We start from the raw sequence: 25171 nt of genomic DNA on the forward strand, positions 1-25171 counted from the left end.
TGTGTAGGTGCGAATGAGTGTGTGCGTGTGGTAGAATACGGAGCAAGAGTTGCGCTCCATGGCTCACATAGGATGACAACGCCGGCACATGTTGGAGCTGTTTCAGAAACTGAATGTACAGTCATTTTCACGTGTTTCTTCAAGATCACATGCTGCATGGAATTAATGGGAACCGTCGTATGTAGCGGAGAGGTTTCAGCTCTGCATGAGCTATACGCCGACGTTTTACCTTGTGTCCTAGCTAACGTTAGCCAAGCTGTTCGACGAAAATAATAGATGACAAAAACAGTGCAAGATACAATTATAAGACACACAGCGTTTGGTCGTCAGGAATCTCGCGCAGCTTAGTGATTCAATACCACTAGCTAGTCACAAAAATCTTTAGTATGACCGAGAGTTTACGCGATCTTCAGGGGGAAGCGCCTTGTCTCATGACTGCAGAAGTCCATATAGGGCGTCCCACCTAACATTCAAAGTTCTTCAATGAACCGAAAATATTTAAAAACACGGTGCTAGATACGATACTAAAACCTACGGCGTTTGGGGGTCAGAACCAAAAACACAACCGAAAACAATCGAGATACAACCTGAAACCGTAGGTTTTAAAATTGTATCTTGCGACGTGTTTTTAAATATTTTCTTTTCATTGAAGAACTTGGCTAACGTTAGCTGGACATCCTATATGAACTGCTGCAGTTACGAGAAATGGGGCTTCTCCCTAAATATCTCGGAAACGTTCGGTCATACTGAAGATTTTTGTAGCTAGCTAGTGGTATTGAATCACTAATACGCGCGAGACTTTCTTGCGTTCAGTTTTCTTGCGCCCTGTTGTTGTGCTTTTTTGCATACACTGCTACATCTAGAAAAGCGCTGAATTCGGTGCGCAAATACTTAACCGGGAGGTTTTCTGAAAGCACATTCTTTGTCAATTCAGGCACACACGACGAGAGGAATTATTGCAGTATTTTTTCTAAATATATTTATTCAACAGTCAAACGCCTAACAATATGTACAAAAATACAAACATGCGGTAGCGTCGCAACTTTCACTACCGCTGTCACAGTAGTCTAGGATCGTTGTGCACATAATGTTATGTTGAAAAACAGCCTGGTTTCCTACTCCTCATTGCCCAGGTTGGGTTGCATTCTCCGAACGTGGTGCTGCTTACACCAATCAGAGATACACAGCTGCTCTAACGTCGCATCTCGGTAGTCTGAAGTCTAAGGTACCAAGAAACCACGATGACTATGGTGAATCTACAACTAAAGAATGTCACTGCAGCTTTGTTCGAACGTGCCGTTGCGCTGTGCTCCTCAAGGCTCGTTGGGAACAAGTGAATCGGAGTCGAAGCGGCGCTGCGTTGTCCCGAAGCACTCACCACGAATGCAGTAGCCAGCAGGTGATGATTAAAGGCTGTGCCTTTGAGCTGCGTGAGAAGAAAAAAAACTATTAATTTAAGGCGTTTTAGAACTAGGGTAAGTATGCGCCCCGAAGCAACACAATGACACCGAGCGAGTGGCTCGCAATTTGTTTCCATGATCTGCGGTTCTCTAACGTGCACTCAAGGCATCATGTACGAGCACTCTTGGATTATGGTTCCAACAGGATGTGGCCACTGCGGCCGAGAATCATAGCCATTGCAATAGGCGTAGCCACTGCCATAGCCATAGCCACTGCTGTAGCCATAGCTACGGCCATGCCAAAACAACATAGCCATTGATTCACTGCAGCAGGCTAATCACACTTTTTTGCAGACAACACGGCTGCGGTATTGCCGAACTGGGAAGCAGTGGGGGGGGGGGGGGGGGGGGGGTGGAGACCTGAGCCCGGGTCCTTAAACTTTGAAGGATTTAAAATAAAGTTGTTTCCATCCATCCATACTGCCGAACAAACACAGGTATACAAACAAATCTACGCAAAAACAGAGAAAGACATATAGGTGAACAGATGTTACGCTTCTTTTACACGTGCACAAAGAGAAAAAAGACGCAGTACCTTAACGGTTGTTCGTTACTGTCCTAGTTACTTTCCTGCAGCTTTCTATTTATTCCAACTACTACAGCAACGTAACGCGACCGAGGCATTTCGCCGCACATTTTGACTACATATATTTAAACTAGTAGCGGTTACACAAAAGATTCTGATAAAATAGGGCTTGCGTGTTCACCGGCTTTAATTTCGCTACTAGAACATGTGTCGTGTAGTCATTTCTTTTTTAAATATATTCAGCCCGATTTTCTCTCAATTAGCTGCTTCTGTACAACGGTTTATCTGGACAAAATTATCTGCCTGCAAAAGTAATCCAGATGAATAAGTCTAATGTTGATATCTGCTACAAAGAATTTTAAAAAGTCAAAAAATCCACCCGTAGCTTTAAGCAACACTCATAGCTACGTGTTGATTTCAGAGCCATGGGGGTCGCTGCGCATGTGTTGAGTTACACGTGCTAGGGCCAGCAATATTTTCACTCTGACAAAGAACAGGCCTTCGTACATGCGTCTGTCATGTATAAACGCACGGAGGATAGCCGCTGAAAATTGCCAGTGACATTTCTAGCAATGACTTGCGGCTGTTTCCAGCGGGGAAATGTTGAAGTGTTCGCGTTCCAAGAAGAATTAAAGAACCAGTTATCGGAAACAAAAAACAACTGTTGCTTCAGTAACGGTGAAACATGACAGTGCATAAAGAACAAAAATATTTTTAGACATCTGCAATCCCGAAAACAATTTTGCTATCACTGTAGGGCGCAATTCTTCCGTGTCATTCCTCGGGAAAAAATGTGCCCTGACTTACATGGTGTCGTTGAGCGTCTCACAGAAAAAACAAAGGTTATGCGACTCAGGACGATCGAGCAGTGGCACCATTTCGGAATTTTTGCGTGTTCAAAATATAATCTGAAGGTCATCAGGTGTGCTGGGTGCGAACCGATCGACCTTGTTGAAAAACATGAGAACCTGAACGCGTCCGAGGCCGCGTTCCGTCCGGACTATTGAGGGTATGGAGCGCCGACACTTGGACAACTATTCGTCTTTGACAGCAGCGCTGTAGAGGTGAGAAACAAAGCGATAGCGGAGTGTTCTTTTTGGCTTCGTTCTTGCTGTCTCGCGTCTAGTAATGCGCTCTTCCACTAAAAATGAGCTATTGAAGGGTAACAAGCCTCGACAGTTTTATACGCGCGTAATCCTCGACTACTCAAATCTGGCTCACGTCCAACGCCATGGCCTTAGGAAGCAAAAAAAAAAAAAAAACTGCACGAAGTACATGAAGCGCAGTAGTCCGCCCCGAAGCGTAACTAAAGGGAACATCAGGTTGAATAAAACGCATGTCGGTAATATAGCTAGCGCTCGTCAACAGTACAACCATAACTTATCTGTGTCTCGCGCACGGTAACAACAGTCGAGGGACTTTATTTACAGTAACAGTTCAGTTTGAGTGTTTTAGTACAACCTCCATAAAGTGGAGCTGCTGCACTTATTCTCAAGAATAAGCACAGAAGAATAGTTGAATAGGTTAACGCGTGGATGCTCAGTATATTCTCAAGAATAAGCACAGCAGAATAGTTGAATAGGTTAATGCGTGGATGCTCAGTATATTATTCATGAATTCCGGCAAGATTTTTGTTCTTAAATCCCACTAACCAGCCTGAATCATTCGGCATAACAAACACCGCTAGGAATTTATTAGAAACCTGACAACACTCATCACAAACACTCGTGTTCCATCTAATCTAGTTCGCCATCCACAGGCATGCATTGTAAGAAAGAATGGTGCTTAGTGCTGTTAACAAACGCATTTATTTACTAGAAAAGCATTCGCTTCGACTTTTAAACGCATTACTGTAAGCTTATTCAACTACCAGTGACGTGCAGTAATTAGTGCTAAACTTTTTCACTTTGCCCACTGCCGATATGCAACTGTCGTGGTACGTAGGTGTAAATGGAAGACGTGACGTCACACCTGGCAAAAGCAGCATTTGTTTCTCAGCCACAACGGCTGGCGTGCACTCAGAAAAATTCAGCTTTGATAACATGTTCGCATCTTAGGTTGCATTTCATATTTATACAAATTTAACATCGCCGTCAGCTTATTTACCGTGGCGAAAACAAGAACGAAACCTCGTAATATTGTTACATGGCGCTTGCACATGAACGCGACAACCGTGTAGCTCAGTTGTATTTTGCTGAGTCTGAGTGCGACTAAGCCCGGCTGAATAAAATTTTGTAATCCTGAGTCCGAGTGGCTCTGGCTGAGTCGTAGTTTGGTGAGTGAGTACGAGCGAGTGCGGCTGAGTAAAACCTTGGTGAATACAGGCGCTACACTTACACCGCCCTCTCCATGTATTTCCTCTATTTGGCATTCAGCAGGCTTGGAAGGCAAGTGGGAGAAAGATCGCTGTAAAGTGCGAAGCATCCGGGCAATTGCGAGTTTAGTTTGTGCCGTGTAAGCATTACTTTTATCTCTTGCAGCCAAGGTCAAACAGTGCGCGCTGTGGGCTGCATTATTGAGAAAAGCGGGCAAGTTCGACGCTGTCAGAGTTTCTGTAGTTTATTTGGTTTCGTCAGTGCAGTTACACTTACCATACACGTTCAGCGTTCGTTCGAACCCTCCCCTGTTTCGCTTGGGCACTCCAGCCTTCTTGCAAAAGCAGTGGGGGCTGCCGTTCAGCATGATTTCAAATCGTGGCCCTGCTCATATCGTGGTCCTGCTCATAAACTTCGCTCGTGGGACTGCATGTTATGACTGGTGCTACTGTTGCCACTGTAAAAAGACTGGTCACTCTAAATGCTCAGTGTCCAGCTAAACCTTCGAGGAGAACGAGGTGAGGCGGGCTTTCAGCATTGCTCTCGTAAATCGTAGTTCGATTGAACGTCGCCGATGTAGCTTTCGCGTGCATAGTTGCTCCCTTGACAGTAGGAAAATGCAAATAGCAGAGAGCATGACGTCGAACAGCTAGCCTCGGCAAGCAAGTCTCTCACGATGCCGCCTCACATTTTCTCCAGAACCAATCTGTGCGGCGAGTCTTCGGGAGTGGGCCCAACACGGTTATTGGGCTTTTTGAAATACTGTATGGTACGGGGTAGTTTTACGGGCGCCCTCGTCCCGCGCTCTCCATTCTACGCGCTTAGAAGATAAAATTGATTGCTTTTGCATCACGTAGTTACGAAGTATTTCCCAATACACTTTTTTCATATTTTTATGACTGTGCGTTAAGGTGATCCCGTAACGCTCCCTCTTATATCTTTTCCACCCAGCTGAGCAGTATTTGCTTGAGTGTGAGTCTGAGTAAGCTCTAAGAAAAATATATTATTTGCTAGTGAGTCTCAGTGACCTCTGTTCATTTTCGCGACCTTACACTCAAACACCTAAAAGCAAATCATTGTGGCACGCTTTGAGTATAGAAATGACACTAGACAATCAGTGTTGTAGACTAAGCTCGCATTCGAACAAATATTTTTTTTATTACTATATGGTATCTAGGAGATGTTGTCGCCTTTAATTGGCGCCGGCTACTACTTTTCTCATAGGAATTAAAAGGAAAGAATAAAACACAACAAAAATAGTGAAATCATAACACAAATTCCGGCAACATAAGTACCCTAATGTCACACTATAGCTGAAGGACAACACCAAATCAAAAACACAAAGTCAGGTCACGCAAGTAGACTGATGCCACACTGAAACTGAAAGCCAACTGAGAAACGCAGCAACACAAAGTCCAGTGACACATGCGTACTAAAGTAAACGCAAAGTCTGGTCATATAACTAGACTAAAATAACGGTATATCAGAAATCACGAATTAAGTTCTTATGAAGTTACAAAAAAACCAGGCACTGAATTGGCCAGAGTCGCGTAAAAGAAAAAGATAGAATGCGCTATCACATGTAAACACTCTATCAATACTTTCAAAGAATATTGCTCGCTTCTAGAAATCTTTGACGAGCCAGTAACACTCGTTTTTGCAATGAGTATGTTGGCCAAGGACCTAAGATCTTCCCAAGGCTGAAGGGCCTGCGATCTAATGCCACTAAATCAAGTGCTAAGCGTTGTCTGCTTGTGTCGTGTCGCGGATATTCTAGCAGAAGATGCTGCACATCTTTATCAGCGTGGCCACAAGTGCATTCCGCACCATCACTTCTTGAAATCTTATGTATAAAGTGTTTTGAGTACGCGATACCGAGCCGCAGACGGTGATTCAGCGATTCAAAGGGTCAGGTTGCATGTAATGTGGACGGATTTCACATTGAAGTGATGGGTGAAATAAAATGACCGGTGAAAAAAATGTGAAGTAAATCTGAAGATTTCGAGTTCTGATCAAACCAAGTCACTTTGCAATCACAGGCTGATATCTGCCTAAGTATGAGGCGCAATTCGCCTTCTTAGAGGGCGACCATGTATGGAGTTATTAACATGCGCTTGTCCAGCTGCCTTATCTGCTGCAACATTCCCAGGGATACTGCAGTGGCCAGGTATCCAGTGGAGCATTACTGCCCGATTTTCTTCATTTGCTTTTGTGAGTTCCTTAAGTATCTCGTTAACTAACGCCATGTTTGTCTAATTGCTGATGTCACTATGAAGTGAAGACAAAGCTGCCTGCGATTCACAAAGGATGAACCATTGTTCCCCTTTCTGAAAAAAAAACTAAATTGGTCGCCCACCCTCTCTCGTGTCCTCACCAATAAAAAAATTATCCCCCTTCCCTCACCCTCATCCTACGTGCAAGAAGCTGTGCCCGCCCTCCCTCCCCTTCACGCTGAAAAGGCTACAATCCTTCTCTTGCGTTCTGTTTTCTACAACTTCGAATAAACCACTTGCTAAAACGTATGCATGATCGCAGCTGTCTGAGAATGACGGCATGACAAGGGCTGCATAATGACAATTTAATTACAGTATCATCACGATAAAATGACGAAGAAAGATTGATGCCGACGGAACGACGAAGGGAGTATGATGACGACGGTATGGATGACAATGAGATTAGGTTAGTGAAATGATGACGGTAGTAAAACTACAGCGTGACGACGACGGTGTGTGGACGATTGCGTGATGACGACTACACGATGAGAGTCGGATGACAAGGCTGTAATGACGGCGATGCATTCACCACGACGGCGTCACCACCACGAACCTTCTGGCCGAGCAATTTGACAACCTGGACCACTCGGTTGGAATGGAAGGCACGACGACGCTAGCATGACGAGAGTTAGATCATGAAGCTGGAATGAAAACGACTGAACAACCAAGACGGCATCACGATAGTGGTGCGTGAAGGAATGCACGACGACTGTAAGACGACGATGGCCTGACGACTACGGTATGACGAGAGTCAGATGAAAAAGCTGGAATGATCACAATGGGGAGGGGGGACCGTGATCACGACGGGATCGCAATCACGAGTCCATGCCAAATGGTCCAAGCTATTAGTCTACTTGGACCACTGCGTGCGGGGTAGAAGGTATACTTATTTATTTATTTATTTATTTATTTATGTTACCCTCAGCGTACCGAGTACACTTCAGAGGGGAAGGACAATTCACAACAATGAAAAAGAACAGAAAGCATGTTTCATAGCAAGAATATAAAACAGTAGACTAAAAAGAATTTAAAATACTAGCAATTGTCTTGCAACTTGTAACACAGTTGACAAACAATAATATTAGGCAGAAAACAAAAACAGGGTACTAAAATCAGTTAATGGAAAACACACAAAAGCGATAATTAGGTAATCAACGTTGTACTGGCATTTTAAATTGAAGTGAATCAGTGATGCTTGTCAATGATGCGGGTAGGGAATTTCTTTCTTTACAAGTTCTTGGAAAATATTGTGCATATGTTACGGTGTTGCAATGGGACACCGGGAATTTTCGTAGGTGATTTCGGAGATGAGAAATGAAGGGTGCTGGTTGAATTCATCGGGAGCAAAGATTAGAGTTATGGTAGAACATGAGATTTAAAGACGTTTTCATTTGGGTGACGCTAGCCGAGCAATGATAGTTAGCCAAGATAAAACGAGCTGCACGATTCTGCACAGTTTCCAGCTTGAGTGCTACTGTGACCTGTCCAGACTCCCATACAGATGAAGCATATTGGACTCCACTCATTATTCGCGCATACGTGAATCCGACGACCTGCTTTTGGCTCCAGAAGCCGACTTGCCTGACCTTATCGGATTCATGCAAACGTAACTTGCGCATATACATGTGTAATCATGCATTTTTGAGCGGTAAGGGGTGCTCGTGTCAGTTAGATAAAGAATTGTGTCCCCGACTTGCGTACTATGCGATAATGGTGGACTTTCCTTTCCGTCAAAGTGTGCGTAATGCTTTCGATGTTTGTGATAAGGCTACCGGGACTTGCATAAGAACATGATCAGTAGTGATCGAGCAAGGAATGTTTCGGACACGACTCAACGTTTTGACGACTCTCGTCTTCATCTGGTAGCAAGTACGTTCTACACTTCAGCGCTTGGAGCTGCTGACACTGAACTTTGAATTCATCATGGAGCAGCTTTCTGTTTTCGAGGAACTCTGGGCATTTTTGTCGCTATGCCTTGGAAAGGCTAGCTACACCTGTAGTCAAAAACATCCTACTCCTCTTACTCCTCCTCACGACGCCGTTTATTTCATGTGCTACGGATTTGAACTAAGGAGATGTATCCGTGCTACCTTTCTGCATCAGCCTATGCTTCCTAGCTGCTTCGTTTTGCCGGGCGGGAACGCTTAACGTAGGGCAATACAAAAACAGTCTAAATTTTTCTATTTGGGTTGACGTAATGTGCGATAAGCTATGAAGATGAGTTCGAAGACATGTTGAACTTGCCAAGCTTGTAAAAATATCCTGCCGTGATATGGATAAATGCGTAAATTGATAAATAAATAAACTAAACAAGTGGCGATTGGTTATAGAAGCCACAGTGTACCAGAATTACGGGCTGCGTTGATCTGAGAGATGCCCGGAGTATTCCTCGAGGGTCCCTCAGCTGGACAAGAAGGGAGGCGCCCTGCACGATCGGTGATGCCGTGACGCAGGCGAGCCGGGGCCCCGGCTGGACAACACGGCATCTCGGCGCCGGCGCTAGCACTGAGAAGAAGCAGGGGGCCTCGGCCATTCCAACAGTGTTGCTAGCCAGGCAAGCAAGCGTGCCGTAGTCCAACTCACTGCGGGGCACGTAGCTGCGTTTGCGGAAGGTTGATTGATTAACTCAAGCATTCACTGATTAATTCTTTGGATTTATGACCTTCATAATTTGTTTTTTAATTTATTCAAACAATTTGTACACGAAAACAACTGACCGGGTCACAATAAATGTCCCTGCAGCACAACACGACATCGGCAGAAGCCTCCGAAAGAAGCCCTTTCAGAACTAGGTCGGCTAGCCTTTCTATAGCAAAGATGTTAGTTGGACTAGGAACGTTCAAAAGTAGCATGCACATATGTCTCGAATGTTCTGGGTTAACTAACTGTAGCACTTAGTTTACGTTAGAAGGGAGTAGAGGGTATGTTATAGGAGCTCATGGTGAGATATACGCATCTACAGTGTAGTCATAGGTAATGAGAACCAGCCGTCTTGAATCAGCTCAAAGAAAACGTTTACAACCGCTTCAGCTCACCATAGTTTGAGAACGTATCACCTGCTCGAATCGTGAACGCTGTATATAATGCATCTTGGTTCTTCAACGGAGACATCCTCTGAGAATAAGAATTTACGCACTTTAGTTATCATTCACAGTCAGTATTCAATGATATACATAGTGTGTCATCCCCAATTGTTAAATGCTAAATTGTTGTGCGTTTAAGTAAATGGGGCCAAGGCCTCGTCAGGCACTGTCTGCATTTTAATTCGGCCTCTTGTTAGGCTATCTGTGAGAGAAAAAATAAAGAAATTGTAGCGATCTCTTTATTTCAAGGGATGACTATATATCATTTATAGAGCACGCCAACGACACGACAGATTGCGTTGGAAAACATGTTCCTCGACAGTCGATTACTTGACCATATAAACGCACATCCATTGCACAAAATGCATAGAGCAAGAAGCAGACCAAAAGTACGTTCTATAGTTGGAACATGGCTCGCGCAGACACACCTCAAGAGCCACATAAAATGCAAATTGCTTCATGTAGATCCAAGTTTTTAAAAGTGACAAATATAAATTAGGGATCTACAGGCCTACTATATCTGTACTCCCACAATTCTCAAAAGTGTTTGAAAAAATATTATATCATTTGAATAAATTTGATAAAAATATCACATCATGACAAATGCCCAATACGGCTTCTGACAGCATCTTTTAATAGGATCTGCGCTTCTAGAACAGAAAAATTACATCTTGCTGAGACTTCAACATAAATAACAGTAGGGGTATTTGTGGATATCGTGGCGGCTTTTTATCTCCTTGATGATCACCTCTCAATTAGGAAACTTGGCTCTTATGGTTTTCAAGATCACGCAGGAGTTACACTAAAATGATATTTGAACAACCGGGAACATGCAGTCAGCAATGATGGTTTCCTGTCAGAATTGCACACAGTTAAATGCGGGTCTCCTCAGGGCACTATAATAGGCCATTTTATTGTTAACATTTTTATTAATAATATATGCGAGTTCTTAATATACGCGGATAACACGAACATGTTCTTTTCCAGTAGTGTGTTAGATGTCATACAGACACTACAAATCACGCACTTTAAATGTTATATGAATGGATTAAAAGAAATGGTTTGCATGTCAATGTTGCGAAAACGAAAATTGTTATATTTATGGTAAGGAATAAAACTATTCAACGGAAGAAAGAAATATACTTCAATTCTGCATTAAAAATTGTTCCTACATTAAAAAGCCTAGCTGTCCTTTAACGATACAATGTCCTGAAATGACCATGTTAGTCATGTCTTCAGCAAATCATCTTAAATCATTGGCCGCCTTTTCCTGAATCAACACCTTTCGTCTGGCACATTTATGGGATTCTATCAATCACTCTTTCAGTCTTGCTTAAATTATTGCAATTTAGTATGGCGAAACACGTCAAAAGAAAATTTTTAAAAATACATATTTTGCAAGAAAAATCATAAGAAATGCTGCAAATGTTCCCAGGATGCATCATATTCAAGACCTGCTTTAAAACACGAAATATTTCCCGTTGTGAAGTGGTATGAATATCACTTATGCATCACCTTCAAACGCGAAACGACCCAAACGTATTTTTTACAACTTTTTTCTTAGAAAACGCGACCAGGTATATGAAAGCAGACAAATCAATAAATGGTGTATTGAAGCAACAGGAAACAATATGCTTCGCAGTTATTAAAAATTAATCTGCCACGGCTTTTCAAACTCTGTGTGCGAATAGCATCATTCTTGAAACGAATACATACAAACGAACCTTGGAATATTTTATTTCTCTAGATGAATAGTATTGTTAGGTAAAACAAACTGAAATATGGTGGGTACTCTTATTTCATTCTTTTGTGTTCACTCATGTGTGCTTTAACTTGAATTATTTTCCTGAGTATCTTTTTTTGTCCGCGGCTGACTTGACGGACCTACACACTGAATTTGCTTTCTTAATGATGATGCATTTTGCTCGTTTTATGCTCACTTTTATATTGTTATCGTTAAGCTCTATTTTTTATTTATTTTTTATTTTGCCTCATCCATGCGCCTGCAATGCCTCCAAGGTATGATAGGCGTTAAGCTATCGAGATATCGCTTATACAGAAGGCTCCTTGGCTATCATGTGATATGTGCCGGTGAAATAAAATTGAATTGAATCTTGCCGCGACAAATATTAGTATTTTAATGCTCATTGAAAGTTGTTTCAGTGTCTTTTTGAAGTTGGATACATGGGTGTGCTTGGACAGACCTCAATGCAGAATAGCAGGCGAGAGTGCGCCAACTGACATAAATTATTATGTCTCTCGTGTATGTAACATCGCCATCTTGCCCCCCACTGCTGCCACGAATAAAACACATGCGTTTGCGGCATTGTGAGGGTGTGAGCCTAATGGGAATAAACACGTCGCTGTCGCGTTCATGAGTAACTCGGTATTCTATACGGCTTATTGTGTGCCTCACGGACTGTGACAGGGGTGTTGTTGCGCACGTTATTACAATTCAATACAAACGCTATAAACACACGCGACTCCAATTTTAATGCAAGCGAGTAGAGAGGCCAGATCAGGCAATATCGCGGTAAACAGAGGCAAGGTGAATGGCAAATAAGTAGTAGCTTGCGAGGAGTTCACGGCCCACTGTAAAAGCTCGTCGTTGAAGCACTATATGATATTAAAATCAAAGTAATCGCTAAAGAAAAAAAACAGCAAAAGAGACGTGGACGAAAAGAACACAGGTACAACGGACTGGTGCCAGTCCGCTGTTACCTGTCTTCTTCTTGTCCTCGTCTCTCTTGCGCTATTTTTTTCTTCAAGTATGTTACACGAACTCGCCCCCATCAAGCTCCTAATTGCTAAAGCCTACTGGTTCTTTTAAAATACGTCAACCATCTTTTTCAACTCAGGGGTACCGAGATACGAGCAAAATATGTCGCATTGAATTAGTAACCCTAAGTTTGTGACCTGCTTTGACCTTTTTTAAAGTGTCCTCTATAAGAATACTCTGGCCGTTACCGTATATGGCTCTCGAGCCCCCCCGCTGAGCGGGTGTGGTCGAGCAGTGTGAGTGGCTGCTCATTTGGTCCACCGGCGAAAGTCCATCCGAAGAGGGTCGGCGCCGCGGGCTCGGCCTCCACCCGACAGCGCACCAGCACCGTCTGGTGTAAGGCTGCCTGGTACTCGTGCCGCTGATTGGGTACACATCGCGGTGCGTCTGCAGTAAGGGAAATAGATGCTTAGAGCGTTATACGTTTCGCACTGCCAGGATCCAATCATTCCTATATCAGAAAACCAAGACCCTCTGGAGCACTGTCTGGCCCTAGGTCAGTTCTTTCTTTTTGTTCACGGTAATAGTGCAGAAACAGGATGGCGTTAAGAAAAAGACACCTCACTGACAACTGCATTTATTGGCGGAGTCAATATTATCTACCTTCATTGGAGGATCGTGGGTCGAGTCGATATGTCCCAATAATAAAGGATGATGGCGGTGATCATGATGATCGATGACCTTTTTTACATCGCCTTTGAATCTGTGTGGCGACAAATAGTTACTCAGCCTATGTAAACCTGTGGACAATCAAACTGTGAGGGAAATAAAAAATGACATTTTGCTGACTCAATGTTCAGCGAAGTACCACCCCCCAACTTAAGCACTTACCACACGGCAAAAACAAAGCTACTTGCTTGGCAGTATGCCCATACGCATAGCTGCTGATTTCCCTTTTGTCGACCGGTATATTCCCGTTGGTGTGCAGAGCTCTCACAGGAGCAACGGATCCGTTGACGGGCAGCGAACAAGCCACAACTGATTTTAATGCGAATCATTCTTGCAGATTGTAGCACGGATTTTTCAGCCATCAGTCTGACCGCATTCGCGAAGTTGCTAGAGTTATTGAATGCCTTGAGAGGTCCTCAAGTGTAAGTGAAACAGCGTATAATCACATATTGCTTGACATATCAGCTCTCAGCTTTTCGGAAAACCGCGTCGGGGTTCTTCAACAAGTGCTAATAGTTGACGTTGACGCTGCCCTAGGTGACTTGCGATCTAAGTGGCGGTTGAGACTCGACGGTCTAGGCCCATGTAAGTGACCCCAGGACTCTCAATAAAAAAAAAGGACTGTCGGGCCCTGCGCTGGAGACGCCCACAGCGCGCTGACGGGCGTCCTGCAGGACTTTTGTTAAAGTTTGTCCAATCCAATCCAATCCACGTTGTGAATGTGGTCGGCCAGCGAAGCTATGATATCACCTGATCCAATAAAACGATGTCACGTAGCCTTGAACTGGGTCCTGCCATGTCTAAGCACGACACCGTTGTGCACATTGAGGTTGCTGTTCCTTTCATCGCTCGTCGTATTCACGCTACTCTTTAGGCGTCCTAACTGTGCGTGGCTTGCTTTGGGCAGGAACCATTGCTTCTATACTTAGCCTGAGCCTGACACCGTTGTGCAACTTGACGTCGCTGTTCCCGTCACTGCTCATCGTGTTAGTGCTGCTCTTCGTGAGTCCTAACTATGCGTGGCCTTTCCATAGAGCTACCACAACAGAAACGAAATCCGTTGCTAGGCGGGTTCTTCTTTTACATATGAAAGCTGGATGGGATGGATGGATGAATGTTCTGAGCGTCCCCTTTGGAACAGGGTGGTGGGTTGCACCACCAAAGCGTGCGTGGAGGCGAGCGCCATCTGTTGGTGCTGCAAAGAACCCAGCGGCGCACGCAGCGTGGGCCTTCCACTGTGATCGGTTGAGATTTTGGGCACGAAGACGAAGGAATCCCGGAATCCTAGTCATACACAGCTTCGCTGTAAAAAGAGGATCACACCTTTCCACTTCAATGAGCCCTGGGAGCTGCGTAGAGTCTCCACTTCTCTCTACAGGAGCATTCCTCGCCAAAATGCGTCATCCTGAAAAGCTTCTTACCCCATCCGGGCTCGAGGAACGTAAGCGTAAGCCTGTGTCTCTTTCGGACTTATTTAGTTTCAATGCATATTATGAACCAACTAGCCCAACAGGCCTCATTAAGTGCAAGCGCACTGATGCCACTCGTCGTTATTATGCGGCTCAGACACCTGAGGGTCACGATTCCCTATTGGAACTGAGCGGATCTACTGGAACTCAACGGGAACGCCACGTCGCCTCAACGGAGCCAATAAAAAGACCGCCAGGTTTTTATACCGGCTTACTTGCAGCCTACCAATGCAAGTACTTTTACGTCGAAGCTGTATACCTCTGCTCCTCAATGCATTGTTGTTTCCATGGGCAAAACCTCAACCAATCGCAGCGGCATCCATGCGCTGTGTTTACCACTGGCTTTCTTGCAGCACTACTAGATGGCGCTCGCCTCCGCACATCCGCGGCAGCGTCCGCAGTGCGTAGAAACAAGGAAAAAAAAACAGAAAGCTTGCCTTCAAGCATAGCGTTGCCACAAACATTTCCAGGTAAAGAATACGGAAGCCGAAGCTGCAGTTGCCGGGAAGCGGCAACTGTAGCATACGAAGGAGGAAGTGACGTAAGAACACTTTGATATGTAAAAAGAAAAAAACGCCTATCAATTGATTTCATTCCTGTTCTGATAGTGCTACGGAAAGGCCACGTACAGTTATGACTCCCGAAGAGCAGCGCGAATACGATGAGTGACTAAATGAACATCAACGTCAGTATGCACAACGGCGTCGTGCTCAGGCTAGGCAGGACCGAGTTCAAGCTTGCACCACATTGGTCCATCGGATCAGGTGATACGAGAACTTCACTGGCCAACCACCTTCACAGCGTGGATTGGAGCCCATTTTTGTAATATATGAAGACGCTGCTTTGCCTTAGAACGCAGGTCGAAAGTGTTTGCTTTAATATTAAGAGAAAGCTCGATACTTTCCAAATTCTTGAATCAGTATCTTTGTATTGAATTTTCTTTTATGCCGGCACAATATTATTGTTGTGTCCGCGGCTTGTGAGGCTATCTTTTGCGTGTACACTTAAAGAAGAAAAAACGCGTCAACAGTTCTTCCGGTAAACATTTGACAAAAGTATGTTTCTATCGCACAAAATGAGAAAACATAATTTTGAGACTAGAGTCATAATGTCTACGAGAAGTCTGCTGTAGTTCATATTGAATCACAACACACGTAGTAAAACACATAAAACAGACAAAATATTTTTCATTCCTATTTGTGCACTGAAAAGCCTATACATCTTAGGATTCAGAATAGTTGAAAAACCTTTGTATCTGTTTTCATCTTCTTTAATAGTGTGTTGTGTTTTATATTAAAGTTCATTGAAATAAAATTTTCGGCGAGAAAAGGAAGCTTCGGTGGTGTTTATCATGCCTGTGAATATGGGTGCTGCCAATGTTCGCACCAGTGCACCGGCTTAAGAGATAAACAAGGCCCATTACGCTCTATGTTCAAGCTGCCGCCTGGAGCAACAGCGTTGCCATAGAATGTAATGGTCTGTTCAATCGCAGGTGTGTTCGTTTTCCAAGCATTTTTTTTTTTGGTATGCACATGCTTTCTGGTTCAGCTCGAGCACTCAGACGCCATGATCGGGTGGCAGGGTGGGTGGCTGCGCGTTTGCGGAGTCGCCAATGTCGCTGCGCTGTGCTGACTTCACTGTAAGCAGTGTAAGCAGTGAAGTCCAGTGCTTAGAAATGAGGAACGCCATAACAGAGCAATGCTTTAAGAGCTCTTGCATAAGCGTTACCATCCCACGCACCAGTTACCATCCCACGCACACCGTTACCATCCCACGCAACTCAATTAAGTGTTAACATGAATGGTCAGCAGTTTTTTTGCGATCGTATAGTGCCACTGCTAGTGCTAGGATGCACCATGGCAGTTCAAATTGGCTATGGAGTTAGTCTGCTGAACTAGAACACGCGAGTTCGATGCTGGCCGTGGCTACCATATTTCGGTAGGAACGAAATACAAAAACCTTCGTCTTGCAACCCCCCATGGATGCAACAATAAGCACTGAAATTCTCACAGAGCACGTGGAGAGTGACCGGTGCGCTGAGGGCCTTTCCTCTGGCGTTCCTCGCAAGGCAGCAGTAGCGCCCTCTCTGTGATCGGCGGACGCCAAGCAGTGTGAGCACATGCAGGGTGCCGTTGCTCTCGGCGCGGTGTCGCAAACCGGTGGTCGCAGCCGAAAGCGGTCTGCCTTCCCAGAGCCAGCGGGGTGGTTCCAGCAGTTCCGGGTGTGCCCTGACGCTGCACTCGAACCTTGAGTCGCTGCCTTCGTCCACGGCCGAACCGCCGACTACCCGCAGCCTCACCGAGGGCGGAAATTCAACCTGGAAAAGCGAAATTTCTCGTCGCGTTTAACCCTGCAAATGTGTAGGAACCATTTACGTAGTTCCATGCTCGACAACTCAAAAATTCTCGTAAAGCACGGGAAATTCAGCGAAATGACCATGGTAGCATTGCGATGAGCTGTAGTAAGTTTTCATTTGTAGACCGTTAAGCAAACTAGTTACTAAGGAATTCGTTCGATTATTTACTCCGTTACTATTTTCATGTTCTTCCTATAAATGGGCTCTCTATTGAAAAAAAAATGCCTTGGCAAATAGGTTGTTTCAAGTTTACTACATGCAGAACGGTGTTTGTGCTTTGCGAGTTACACTCACAGAGCAAACAAATCGGGGCCCATATACATAAAACTAGTGTTGCGTTAGATAGAACTGAAGCTCAGGCATCAACAAAGGCAACAAAATCCCCATAACTACCCAGGGCGAGTTTTTGATCCTTGGGAAAGCAACTACACTTGACGAAACGTTGGCACCAGTGAATTCCCTTGTGCCCTCCAGCGGTGCTCTCAATGCACTCTACACTCGCGGGTATCTTTCTGTGGCAATAAAGCGAAAGCTACGGAGCCAAAGGAGCTCAAATACAGCTCTCCTGAAAATTATTGCACATTTTATTCGGCGTTCCATTAAGCTGTGGAAGAAATGACACACGCATCCTATTTAGAACAGCAAATTAGGATAAACTGAACCACTGAGTGGTAAATTTCACTTATTTTCCTGCTTTTCCGTTCCGCGGTTGAGCAAATGGGAAACCGTCGCACGTGAGAGCTGCGTTCATTCAGTGTCTGTGATAACAAACTAAAAGCCCTGTTCAAACGCTGCCGAAATACTTGGCGCAGCAACCTAAGCTCCTGTAGCCTTACCTTCATTTCCAGAGTAAAGTATCCACGACTGCAGAGTACGCCTCAAGACACGCGAAATTTTCCACTGCACGCATTTTCTGCGCAGCGTTTGTAACAAGACCGATTCATGCGGCAGAAGAAGGGCCGAAATGTTTCCGAGAGGGGACGAGGGCGAAGGGGTTCCTCAATAAAGGGGCTTTAGTTCCTCACGGCTTCTCCACCTTTTGGAACCGCCCATATCCCCGTGAGGAGCCTTTATCCACGTATGTCGGCATTGGCGAAACTACAGAAAAAGAAGTGCCGAGCTCGAACACTCCACTAATGACAGCGTACGCATTTGCACTGCGGCGAAGGACTGCCGCATCTACACGCTGCCACTTTGGCAAAGTCGCCTATACAAAGTCAACACTATACGGCTTACCTCCAGGAAGAGCGCATCTTCGATTGCGCTGCCGGGCACGCGTTCGTTGGCCGCGCGACAGCGGAGCCGCCGGCCGTGGTCGTCACCCGCGGGCGTGAAGGCGAGCACGCTGCTCGTGCGGCCGCTTGACTCGTCCACGCTGGCCGCGCTGCGGGTCATGCGGCGGCTGCCCATCCACCAGCTCAGATTCGCGGCCGGACGGGAGCCCCACGAGTCGCAGCGAATTTGCGCCGGTTGCTCGGCCACGAGAACCGTTTCCGGTGGGGCGATGGCTACCCCCAATGGGCGCACTGCACCACGGTAAAGTATAGAGGGTCCTTTAGGAAGCCAAGTGCTCATAGAAAGCCAAGTGCACCACTTTTTGCGAACCTTCACTTCGTACAAAGAGCGTTTCATGATTCAACGCACACAAAGGAAGAGAAAAGAGAAATTTCTGTTCTGTAAAGCGGAAAGTATGGCTCGCTTCTTCTAAAGGTTTTTGCCACGCTTGCGTTTAATGTAAGCTTAGTATGATTGTGCGTTTCAAGCACGTGTATACGCGTGTTCATAGTGAAAGGGGTCCCTCAATCTCGTAACTACGTCTTAGGGCAGCCGGATCTTATGTTGCCACCTTCCCACTTATCCACTTATTAAACAAGAACGCGGAAGACAACCGTCGACGCTGACTCTCAATCTGAGCGAACAGCCGGGCGCTTCTACAAAACTATTCGCTTTGTTAAATGAATATTTATCTCGAAGGCGGCTGGGTGCAGGGCGACGGCCGCCATCTTTCCCGCCGCCAGAGCCCTGTCCCGCCTGACGCATCACTGAGCGCAGCAACAACGCATTCCAAGAGCGCGTCTGTCCCTTCCGTGCTTCCGATGATAACTGCGTGTATTGGGGGCGAGCTCCACCACTGCAAAAGCTGGCACCACCGTGGGCGTGACGTGGCATGAGGGATCACGTGGACACAGCGGCCGCGTCGGCTGCTTCGGAAGCGCCGAAGCGAGCTGAAAACGAAAGCTTTAGGTACCAGCTGCGCTACGGTTCTGATTAAGTGGCGGAGCTTTAGCGCCTTGGGTGTTTGCTTGACAACATCTGAAAGTACTATAATATCTAGTGACTGCCTTTGGAAGCGTATAGCATGGTAGGCTACTGCTCGGTGCCGCAGTCCCGGACGTACGCAACAGAGCCCGGTGTCAGCCTTACTCACACGTAGCCGACGGACAAGGAGCTGCATGAAGCTTGGCTCGCGAAACTTAGAACCGCCAGACAGCCATCGTCTACAACTTGGGTATGCAGCAAGCACAGTCGCGAGGAAAATTTCTGCTACGGCGCCGGGACTACTATGTTCGGTGAGTAGCAGAAAACGCGCACTGAGATGGTCGCCCGCGCCCGCTGCCCGGCTAATGTCATGGCGGTTTGGTCTATGAACTTGTTGATGCTAGATACAGGCAAGTTCACGGGAACAGAAAGGGAGCGGTAAGACGCACATTAAAGAAAAGACATGGCATATGGTCATGTTTGTGCTATGAATTAATGCACCGGAGTACGAAAAAGAAGCAGAGGGAAATCGCAGGCTGAGAAGACCGATAAATGCGACACAACTTCAGAAATAATATTGAAATGTCCAAGAATTTAGAAAATAAAAAAAGATTGAATCGTCGTGACGGCACATCACAGTCGTCGTAGGCGTCGGAGTCTCTATAACGAAATTATTTTTGAACAGTTCGCATAGCGTCCACGCAACAATGGTTGCTTGTGTGCTGTCATATGCTCATATGCTGCGGCCGAAAGCTCACGGTACGGTGCAAAAACGCGCTCACAGCGAAAGCAAAACATTGTGCGCGGACATGCATGCAGACGCGCAGTCGGTCGCTGCGGACCCGTGGGAACGCTGCATTGAGGCTTCATTCTGTTATGCTCCATTTGGTTATACAGAAAACGCACTATAAGAACATATTTCACATAGCCTACTCTCAGCATTTGCCTTCCTTTCACGCAAGAAGCCGGTTCGGGAGACTCCATCGCTGCGACCGCGCGCTGTGGCGTTCACTGAACGAGTGTTCGGTAGAGATAGCGTCTATAAACGACTCTGTGCTTTCAGTTTGCCCAAGATTATTATATCGACAGGGAAAAACTTCCTTCGATTTCAGAGCACCTACATAAATGTCCAGGAGGGCTGCCGCGTGCTGTTTTTATTGAGCGCCGTAAGCGAAACCTATGAGAAGCGCGCCGCGTGATCCCTCATACTACGCAAGGGAGGCGCTTCCGACGGATGGCGACTCCGTAAGTCCTCGCCCCCAATACAGCAAGAAAAATACGTGCTGCCTTGAGTGGAATGCCTGAGAGGAAAAGCTTGATTTGCTATTCAAACTGTATGTGCGATGTTTCTCCGTATCTTGTTTGTTTTTGTTTTGAGGCAATGTTCAATATTTCCCAATTTTTTCTATTTGTTGTTGCTGTTGTTACTGACCGAATGTGTAACGTTTTCATTATTCCAATATCGCCAGTTGAGTTGTTAGCTTATGTTGCCTTTTGCTGTCGATTACCTTTCTGCGTTTTTTTTAGCCTTAGATGGGCAAACCACAAGAACAGTTCATATTAAGTACGATATTTCTTGGAGTAGAAGTCGAGTGCACCATTGTTATGCTCCGCGCTCCATGCATGGGAAGGAAATTGCAGAAGTACCGGCGACATACCGCTTTTCTAGAGCGGTGGCCAGAGGCTGTAAATCTTCTCAATCGTTATGACTAAGTTTAAGCTCCGAAGACGAGTCGCTAGAGCTTCTTATGTCTAACTATTTGCTTAAGTTGAAGAAAAGTCGTAGAGGACCATGATTCCGGCATTGAAAATGCCGCTGTCATTGTAGAATCAACTTCAAGCCTCAATCATCTCGCTTCGATCATCTGCGCTTTATAAAGCGCAGATGATCCAGACTTTCGCTTCACTACCGCTAACTGCGCCCCCAGAAACAATAATCTTTTAGAAAGCATTTATTAGCGCTTTTATTAACATTTTCAGCATTTATTACCATTTATATTTTTATAAATTATTTTATTATTATTATAAATTACATTTATTAACATGTATTAGCGCATCATTCACAATAAAATATTGTAATGACCGCAACACGTCTGTGGCACTCAGTCGACGAAAGGAAATCCTTGGAAGAGTGAAAGCCGTCACTAGCATATTTTGAGAAAACCCCTGAACGAGTGACACTCGTCTTTGGCGGGAAAAAAGTCTTAGACTGCTTCATGGCGCTTGTGTCCCCTGCATGAGCGTGCTCATGGTGACATGACATTTCTCACATTTCGCAGGCTTTCTCTCTTTGCCGGAAAAATAAACATATTATATATACCTTGCGGTTCTCTAAAACCCCGCAAATGGCATTCTGAAAAATATCGCTTAAAAAGGTTGGATAAATATTCTTGTTTGCGTAAATGAATGCCAGAGATTAAACAATCACTGGTGGCTTTTTAAAAAGGCTCCCAACGACATGCATTTTGTGTTATTAGCGTAGAGTAAATACACTTTGTTTTCAAAAAGTTGTATGAGATTCCTCGTTTTGTTGCGCTGTGGATTGCTGGATTGCTTGCAGCATTACCAGATGGCATCCGCCTTCGCTCAACCGCGGCAGCAGCGTCCCCGGGCATTCGGGGGAACAAAAAAAGAACCACGAAGCTCGCCTTCGGCCATAGCTTCCGCCACAAGCGTTTCTCGGTAAAAATGGCGGTTGCGTAAGCGGTAGTTGCCTGGTAGCGGTATCTGCAGCATACAATGGAGGGAGCGGTGTCCCTACACTTTCATATGTAAAATAATAACCCACCTAGAAATAGATTTTATTGGTGTTGTTATAGCGCAATGTGAAAGCCCCGCATATTTAGGACTCCCGAAGAGCAGCACGAACACAATGAGCGGTCACGGGAACAGCAACGTCAACACGCACAACGGCGTCGTGCACAGGCTAGGCAGGTCACAGCGGTTCCTGCTCAAAGCAAGCCATGTACAGTTAGGACACCTAAAGAGCAGCGTGAATACGACGAGTGACGAAAGTAACAGCCACGTCCGTATACACAACGACGCCGTCCTCAGGCTCGTCACGACCCAGTTCAAGACTTCGTCACATTGTTCTATCGGATCAGGTGGTACCACAGTTTCGCTAGCCAACCACCTCCAGAGCAGGGACTGGAGCCCGGTTTTTCACTCGAGTGAGGCCACCTTACTCTGCCCCATCAAGCAATCTCGCGAGGGCGGACTAGTGAACCTAGCCCGGCCATTTTTCTCATTGCTGTGTGCCCGATGTTAGACTTAATTCTCAAAAACCAACTGAGGAAATGAAGAGGTAATGAATACTGACAAAGAAAATTGATGACGAAGGAACGCGATACATTCAAGTTAATTCACATAGCAAGCTGCAGGAATAGAGAAGCAGTGTGCTCAACCGTTATGTACCGAACGAAAAACCACTTTTGCCTCAACTCATGCAGTTGCTTGAGTTTAGCTCCGAGGTTTTTTTTTAGCTGTCTGATGAAGATAACTCTAGGCGAAATGGGAACAGGGTGGGTATGTTTTCACTTAGCAGCGAAGTACATTCTTTTTTTTTCTCATTTTATTTACCCTATAGAGGCCCATCGGGCATTACATAGGGGCGGAGAAATTTCAGTACAGTGAACGTTAAAAGTTACAGGGAAACAAAAAAGAATATAACGGTGCTAATACCACTGGGACAAACACCCTTAAATTATGGGGTTTTACGTGCCAAAACCACTTTCTGATTATGAGGCACGCCGTAGTGGAGCGCTCCGGAAATTTCGACCACCTGGGGTTCTTTAACGTGCACCTAAATCTAAGTACACGGGTGTTTTCGCATTTCGCCCCCATCGAAATGCGGCCGCCGTGGCCGGGATTCGATCCCGCGACCTCGTGCTCAGCAGTCTAACACCATAGCCACTGAGCAACCACGGCGGATGGGACAAACACCCTTGCGTAAATAAGTATACCTACAATTCGTCCACGAAGGTGGGAATGTGAAAAAGAAAAAAATATATTTACAGAAAGCAATACAGCAATTTGGACATGTCTATTGCCGTGGTCGTCTCCAAAATGCTTCTTTGCCAGTCCTCTTACCCCTTCATTCCCACTCTTCACACCACAGGCGGCCAACGAATGTCTTGACTGAAGAACATTGTGGTAAGAATAAACAAGAAACAAGTACAGATGTTGCGAAATGTGGCAGCCTCATCCAAGCAATTTTCGGAACTCCCCAAGTAATCATATTAAGCGAAATAGTTTTGCATTGAGATGAAATCCTCTTTTTCAGGAAGCTGTAATTTGTTTTCTGCGACTGCCCAGCGTTTATCTATATATGCAAGAATGAATCCGTCTCGTTGCTTTTGGCCAATAGGGAGGTAGGCAGACAATAGTCATGAGAAGGCGCGAAAAGTTCACCGACGTCACGTTCCAAGATTTCCCCTTCTTTACTCGCACGTAGTAATATTATAGACAGTAAGTTTATGCGGCGGTATGCCTAACAGGAGGTCTCACTACAAGTTTCGCGAACTTACGACCCCCTGCGGCATTTATGTATATTTATCCAAAATAAGTTGTTTCCGGTGTTTTGTAGGGAAGTGGGAACGGGCGTGTTGGCCACAAGAGAGCTGGTCTTTGCTTACAATTTATGTCAAGAGTGATGCTCGCTTCCTCCTCTTCATCACCGCTACGTGCCTTGCAGATTATGTGGGCCATCAGAAGGCTCCGCTGCAGAATGTCGATATGCAGGACGCTCCTGGAGACATCGCCGTCAAACGTGTTGGCCGAGTCGTTGTCCAGGAGCATCCTGGCATCTTGCCACCATGAGATTACAGGAGGAGGACGTCCTTAAGAGCAATACAGACACAAGAAACATGTCCTTGAAGAACACATTACATGGTATCATGCGAACGTAGATCTTCAAGAAAGTGCGGCAGGAGTGAATTGATTTCTTTGACATTATTTCTGAGCAGACATCATGAAAGAAGATCGAATTAAAACTGCTAGTTTTCCAGGATCCTGAAACAATAAGCACGCTGTTTAGTGCACTTCTGTTTTAATCTTGAAAATGCAAATGTAACACGAATTTCAAACTTATCCCCTTGTCCTTGTTAGCTTTCGGAAACAGTCATTTATACTTTTTTTCCGTAGCGCATAAATAAAATGAAATCTATGCAATGCAAAGTACACGTGTACTGAATGAGAACTTATGGCATGGGAATCGCCGATAGTCTAAACGCGTGTGGGCCTTGACCCTTCAATGTAACTTGCCGTTCAGAGGATTAACTAGACACTACATGATGGACCTAATCCGTTTGGTTAGGAGTACACACATTTTATTCAAGGAAACAAAAGAGCTGAATAAAACACACTTTGAAACGATAGCCTAAAAACGAGTAGCCGGTCCAATATCGACTATGCAAATAGCTTATGCGTAAAAAGAAACACAGATGCAACATTCAGATGCAATATCTCTGCACACATAAACTCGATGTACCCCTTAAACACACACTGGAACAATTTCTAGAAACAGCCACGACTTTATACTTGTTGCAGCTGAATTTACAATGCGAAAAATACGCATTTAACATACAAAATTTGACCACAAAAAACAAGGCAATCTAGCAATATTTCATCAAAAATTTTCATCAGTCCATTTGGCTAGATAAGTAATATAATTTCCAGCTCAATTCATATTCTCTAGCTTTCTTTTACTTCTATTCGTAGTTCGTCTGAAGCTTTCGCGCTGTGAAGTTGAATTAACGGTTAACCGTAAGGGTTGCTATATTTAAGGAGGTTGAAATTGTAAATAGAAACTTGCCCAGTATTACGCTTCTGCAAAGATGCAAGGCTCAATGGTAATAAAGAATAAATTTCCATAATGTGGTTTATCGGGATGCAGGTATTGTGATTGTGATGCTGAAAAACTGAGGAGATGTTTGAATGTAGGAATGAAACAAACGTCAACAATACTTGCGAACTACTGTTAGG

General features: G+C 45.0%; 1 protein-coding gene across 1 annotated transcript in view; it reads right to left on the reverse strand.

The window, feature by feature from the left end:
- Positions 1 to 969: 969 nt before the first annotated feature.
- The window catches only part of LOC126530352 (hemicentin-1-like), a 48449-nt gene continuing 24247 nt past the window's right edge, over positions 970 to 25171 (reverse strand). Inside the window, exons 4-9 of the mRNA XM_072288316.1 lie at positions 23824 to 24027; positions 18167 to 18456; positions 16585 to 16891; positions 12625 to 12823; positions 8919 to 9171; positions 970 to 1426 (exon numbers count right to left, since the gene is read on the reverse strand). Coding sequence (XP_072144417.1) covers positions 1193 to 1426; positions 8919 to 9171; positions 12625 to 12823; positions 16585 to 16891; positions 18167 to 18456; positions 23824 to 24027 — 1487 coding nt within the window. The 3' untranslated portion in view covers positions 970 to 1192. The remainder of the gene's footprint in view (positions 1427 to 8918; positions 9172 to 12624; positions 12824 to 16584; positions 16892 to 18166; positions 18457 to 23823; positions 24028 to 25171) is intronic.

The sequence above is a fragment of the Dermacentor andersoni genome, chromosome 5 (assembly GCF_023375885.2).
Source record: "Dermacentor andersoni chromosome 5, qqDerAnde1_hic_scaffold, whole genome shotgun sequence".
NCBI classification, from domain to species: Eukaryota; Metazoa; Arthropoda; class Arachnida; order Ixodida; family Ixodidae; genus Dermacentor; species Dermacentor andersoni.